At 45.0% G+C, this 6,000-nt stretch overlaps 1 protein-coding gene across 1 annotated transcript in view; it reads right to left on the bottom strand.

Annotated features, from left to right (window-relative positions):
• The window catches only part of SLC6A4 (solute carrier family 6 member 4), a 35,067-nt gene continuing 29,067 nt past the window's right edge, over nt 1-6,000 (bottom strand). Inside the window, exon 14 of the mRNA XM_087825995.1 lies at nt 1-2,301. Within this exon, the coding sequence (XP_087682121.1) occupies nt 2,227-2,301 (75 nt within the window). The 3' untranslated portion in view covers nt 1-2,226. The remainder of the gene's footprint in view (nt 2,302-6,000) is intronic.

The following is a 6,000-nucleotide window of genomic DNA, read 5'->3' as shown; positions in this document are numbered from 1 at the left end:
TAACTTTACAATGCAATTCCATTTTTATTTTTTACTTTTATGTAAATGCTACATTAGATATAAAAGTTATTTAAAAGATTATTTTATAGTCCATCTACCTATTCTTAAGCCTTCCTTAAAAAAAAAATCCATAGTAATATTGATAAATAGGGACCGAGTAAATGCAAACTATGCAGAACAGAGATTTGGGATTTTTTTATTTTTATTTTTTTGTCTAGTGAAGTTTGAAAACTTTCCAAAACAACTATATAATTCCTTTAACACCTGTCTTAGCAAAATTCTAATTCTGTTTGAAAAGGTGCTTTTTGAAAACGTTATCTTTGGAGAATGCATAAGTGGGTGTGGGATGGGGAGAATCCATATCCCAATATCTTTATAAAGCAAGGTCTTAAAATTTGCAAAGCTGTTGGCCACTGACTCCGCTGCTCTTTCAGCCCGCGGCAAGGCAGAGAGGATGGGAGTGAGGCAGCAAGGGGGAATGGAAGAGTGGAGATCATGAAGGTAGGTCACTACGGAATATTTTTTAATCCCCCTTCTCTTTTCCTGTAATATTTCAGGAAACTCAGCCACCATCACCTATAAGGAAAATACCCGGCTGGGAAAGGCAAAGAATCAGAAATAGAAGGATGCAGGGGGAATGAATACAAGAGGAGGGCCAGGGAGGAGGAACTATAAATGAATAAAACGCGGCCTCTGCTACGTAGATCTTCCTATGAGGCTGTTAGAATTAAATTTGATTTATATATAGGACTGAAGTGACACGGAGCTAGATAACTGAGTTGGTTTATCTTTGACTAGGCGTTGGTTCCCTTGTAAGATTTTGATAAGGAAATCTCACACAAGGCAAAATTGGCTTCTCTACCCATGCACCTGGGAGCCGTAAGCCACCCAAGGTCAAATTTACTTGATCTGTGCTAAGGGCTATGTGTGGAATTTGAAAGGTTATTCATGTAACTGACCCTTTTCCAGTAAGCCTTCCTTAGACTCAATCTTGAAAATTATCTGGAGGGTTCACAATCCTGGTGGTCGACCAGGAAGAGTCCAGGGGCTGGGGGTGGGGGGAGCGTTCCACTTAAGGCTGTCCCAGGCGCTTAATTACTTTTGGATTGAGGATGTCCTAGGTTTAGGTCAGGGCGCCAAATCTATGTACCCTGTTAGTGAGAACTGTATCCTGTCTTCACAAAGCAAAGTAACCTCAACGGTCTCAGCGGTCAGACTCAAGCCACGTGAAGCATACGGAGCTTAAGTGAGATGGCCAGCTGAACACCCAAGATGCGTTTGTCAATATCCACCTTCAAAGGAGTTCATGGCCAGTCCCAGAGACTCCTGAAATAAGCCAGATTTGCTTGTGGAACTTTATCCTAAATGTTTAGCAGAGAGAGACAGGAAGATGACAGTCAAGTTCAGCAAATGCCAAAGGCTGGCCCATGAAGAAGGGTGTGCGGGCTCAAGTGTCCCTGGAAAAGGAGATGGTGGCAGAGCATGCTGTAGTAATTACGCTCTTCAAGTAATAACATACATCCACACGGGAGTAGGCGGAGCTAGTTAATGTAAGACAAATGAGAGGAAATGCATAGTTTGTAATGGGCCCAAGGTATCGGAATGAAGATAAAGATACACTGAAACAACAGTACACACAGACACGCGTGCTCACACGTACACATTGTTTTTCAGCTTAGTTTCTTATATTTTCCTCGCCTGACTCCAAAGCAGCACATGGGTTACAGGGGCCTAGTAGATCCAGCTATGGAATTCTATGCTACTCAGAAAATATATGGCTAGCAAGACAGCACCCCGCTTTCTCCTACATGGTTTATACATCCATGAACAATGAAAACTGTGGACGTAAACAGATGTCAGATACCAGTGATCATAATGCGAAATGATACAGGAGACGTTCACAGGCTTGACGCTAAACCTAATCCTAACTGATTACATGGTGGTTTTCGTCACCTCCATACACACCCTCACGCATCCAAAATCGTCCCGTTCGGCTGCATCACCGAGTCTAACGTGGGACTATGTCCGGGAGATATCACGGAAAGTAGGGGCTGGAGGCCGCGAGAGTCTGGGCCCGCAGCCTTCTGGGGCTGGGTCCCTGTGCAGAAGGCCCTTCCGCAGTCAGGCTAAGACGGAAACGCGTTCACTCGGAGGCAGAAGGCGTGCGACTTGTCAGAGCTGGAGGAAGAGGTTGCTGGGAAGCCACTTTCCTCTGGTTGAAGCGTTTTAAACGGCATTCAAGCGGATGTCCCCACAGGGAATTTCTGTTGGTGTTTCTGGGGTGACACTTTTAATAATACGCTGTCGGGAAGAAAATACGGTGTTACAAACGTTCTTGTAATTGAACAGTATTGAAAAAATATTTCAATGTTAATATTACAACAAAGTTTAAGTAGCATTTTAATGGCATTTAATAGTAAGTGGGAACAGTCTTGTTGACTTTCCTTAAGAAAGGAATTCCCAATTTATTCATTCTCAAGTGTGAATTAAAATGGAATATTCAGGAACTATAAGCATCTGTGAACTAATTATGAAAGTCATTATATCACTAAAAGGAGAAAATGATCAGCCTCCAATAGAACCTCTCCTGGCTTATTACATGCCTTTGATGGCTTGGGAAAATGCTTTTTTTTCTCTGGAAGGGGGAGGCTTCATGTGGCCACACTGGGCTTGGGGAGCAGAGTGAGTGCTGGGTTCTGGCACCCTCCCCACCCCTGGGCCCTGCGCACAGGGCAGGCACAGCGCACAGTAACAGCCACGCAACAGCCAGCATGTTACTTATTTAATGAATCCACCTGTAAAGGCATCCCGGTCAGTTCATACAAGGGTGCAAATCATCACATAATTACATTTAAAAAGATGTGACCATTGAGAGCACTCCGAAAGTAATCTCGTGCTCAGGTAGTGCTCATCATGGGGGGAGGAATGAGATTTTTTACGTTGGAAACAGCTGAGGTACACGGAGGCTTCAAGACAGATCTGAAATACGCTTGGGCTTGTGTATGAAATGTACAGCCCGCCTTGTAAAAGCATCAGGGTGACATGAAGCAGCTCAGGGGTGCAGAGAAGGAAAGACAGCCACACTGCAGAGGCTCAGGGAAAAAAGTATTAAGTTGCTTCGTAAAATCTCTGATGGCGAAGTCTGTCTGTACGGTAAGCAGGCAAAATTGGATCTGAAAGCCTCTTTTGATTTACTGATTTTAGGTGAAGCTCTACTAGTTGCCCTTTTTATTTTGGATTAAAAAAGAACATAGTCCTGTTTAATTTTTTATTTTATTTCCTGGTTCTGGGAGATTGCTCTTCTTTAAGGAGCAGGGCCTATGGAATTCAAAAAGTTCCATTCTCATGGTTAATGAGATTCACAAAGTTGCACGTGCTGTGTTCCCAATGGCCTTAATGTTCAAATGCTGAACTCTCACACTGGAAACCCATTTTAAAAGGAGTTCCTGCAGGGCCCATCTTCTACCTGGACGTGTAAAGTCGTAGAAAGCAAAATCTCACAAACCATCCTTCCCCGCAGATGAACATGTAACCTGATTAAACATAATTATGTAAGCTGATTAAACGGAATATGTAACCTGGTTACACAGAATTATATCTTGCTAAGTGGGGACTGGACACAGCTCACTCGAACTAGTTCGTCTTAAGTGGGGCACAGAAAGAGCAGGAAGCACTAAGGGGTGCTGTGGAGGCAAGGTCACAATGAGCCACATCGCGCCCTGGCCCCCACCAGCCTATTCTGCTGCTCCTCTGGCGCTGATTCCCCCGAAATGCCAGGCCCACCTTCGTTTTTATATTTTGGCAGCATCTCAGTTGCCAGACTACTATTGCTCTCAAAATTTGCCAGCCCTGGCCTTCTTCGAGGTGATAATCTAAGAAACGGATCACTGCTGGGCGCTCACTTATTGGGGACCAGTTTCTTTGTGCAGAGTCCCAGGGACTTCTGTAAACGACCTGATCGACCCGACAGCTCCAACCTTGAGACTCCCAGCTGCAGGTGCACGTCATATCCTCCAAATTACAGGTGAGCGAGCGCGGGCTCCACAACCTCCCACCTCGTGTATGGGCAGGGCCCAAAAGAGCTAAGAAATTTACCTTTCTCGTAGTCTTTACTTATTTGACCTTATCAAAATTTCATAGGAAGCCTCCCTCCCTCATAGATAGAATGTTACAGACCATCGAGCATGGTGTTCACGAAGAATTACAGTCCCTTGGTGTTCTTGGCATAAACCACGCACGTTTTAGCCTCTCAGAGATTAAGCACGCGCCGGGGCCTGTTAAGGCTGCTGAGAAGTCCCTCGGTAAAGAACTTGCCTCGATCCAGCACTCTCCAAAGCTTTTTGACTACCTAGCCTTTCCCCCAGCGGTAATGCCTATTGATATCCCCTGGAACTACTGCTCCTTAAAATATATCAACATTTGGGAAATGTTAATCCAGCCCAACGAGAGCAATTTAAAGATGAAAGAGCTAAGGCCCAGAGAGGGTGAATAACTTGCCCTCGCTGACCAGGTCTTCTCCCTCGTCTCCTTGACTGGCTGTATGGATCGAGGTGCTTGCTGGTAACCCGCTGTTCCCTGTGTGGTGGCCTCTGGCAAGGACGGCCCTACCATCAGCCCTGCCTCTGTTCCTAACGGGTACGGGCTCTGTTAATTACACACCTTTGGGTGGCATCTTCTTACGGCCAACGGGGAATTTGCAAGAAAAATGACCAGGATTCGAGGTGCAGTCTGTGACCCACGAATACTGACATTTATTAACCTGAGTTCCCACCCCTGCCCTCGGCCCTGGGTTTGAGTCAATAGAGCCAGTGGGCCGTCATGACTGCCCCAGAGGACAACCTGAAGAAACAAATTCAATGACTCCAGGTCTGAGCACGGGCTTCGAGCAACACCAGAGTCCAAGGCCCTCTGGGAGGAATGAGGTAAATGATTTAGGAAATTACCAACTCCTTGCAGAGTCCTGCTCACCTAGGATTCAGTTTTCCTGGAAAAAGAAATGAACTCAGTGCTTGGGAAGAAGCTGATGTTTAAGTGCCTCATGTCCTCTTGCTTCAGGTTGCGTATAAAAGGTTTTAGGGAGATGAGTGTGTCAGTCTCATGTCTGAGTTTTGCTCCTAAGAGCCCACGGACCAGCCCATCTCAGTTCTCAGGTCTTTAGAGAGCACCATCCCTTCTAGCTTTCCCCAAATACCCCCCCCCCCTTGGAGCCTATCCCCTGGGAAAGCACCCACCCACAGACTTGTCAGGGGCCTGAACTACTAATTCTGCAACATAGGATCAAAACCGGCAACTCGCCTCTCCCTAACCTCCAGCACCAATTTCTACATCAGCAAACTATTAATGGCAAACTGAGGACAAAAGAGAAACTGCACCTAAAGTGAAAGCATTGGACCAGGAATCAGGGGACTTGAATTCTGAGCCTCCCTGTACTGTGTGTCCTTGGACAAGTCACCCAAATAAAGACATTTTGAGCAGCATTGTTCCTGGCCTGAGTATCTGTCTGCTCATAATACCTGCCCATCCACCTCACAAGGCATTTCAATAACAAAATGGAATCATCTACATGTAGATGCTTTGAAAAATATACAATTTTATGCAAATTGTAAGATTCTGTTATTAAACTTTTTACAGCCCATTATCCATTACTAAAATGAGTCTTGCTGTAATGGCAACTTTTTTTTTTTTTACTACAATGGCTTGAGCTAAAACTATATTATTGCAACATCCTTATTTAGTGATGATTTTCAAAATTGCCCTTGTTTACATTGCTGTTAGAAAAATGACCGGGGATATTTTCTGCCATAATCTCCACTTAAATCAAAATTTGTGTATCGACCCAGACACCACTGATTTGATGTCTGTGCCACTGGCAAGCAGGAGGCAAAGGAGTTACCTGATGTGTTTAGGACACTACACCCCCCACGCTGCAAGCTACGGTGCTCCCGCAGGACCAGCCTGCTCCTTCGCGGTTGTATTTAAGGTTTATGGGAAATGCCTTAA

Source organism: Miniopterus natalensis, chromosome 17 (assembly GCF_054644295.1).
Source record: "Miniopterus natalensis isolate mMinNat1 chromosome 17, mMinNat1.hap1, whole genome shotgun sequence".
In the NCBI taxonomy this organism is placed as follows: Eukaryota; Metazoa; Chordata; class Mammalia; order Chiroptera; family Miniopteridae; genus Miniopterus; species Miniopterus natalensis.
The sequence above is the reverse complement of the archived record's forward strand: the minus strand, read 5'-3'. Positions and strand labels throughout refer to the sequence as shown.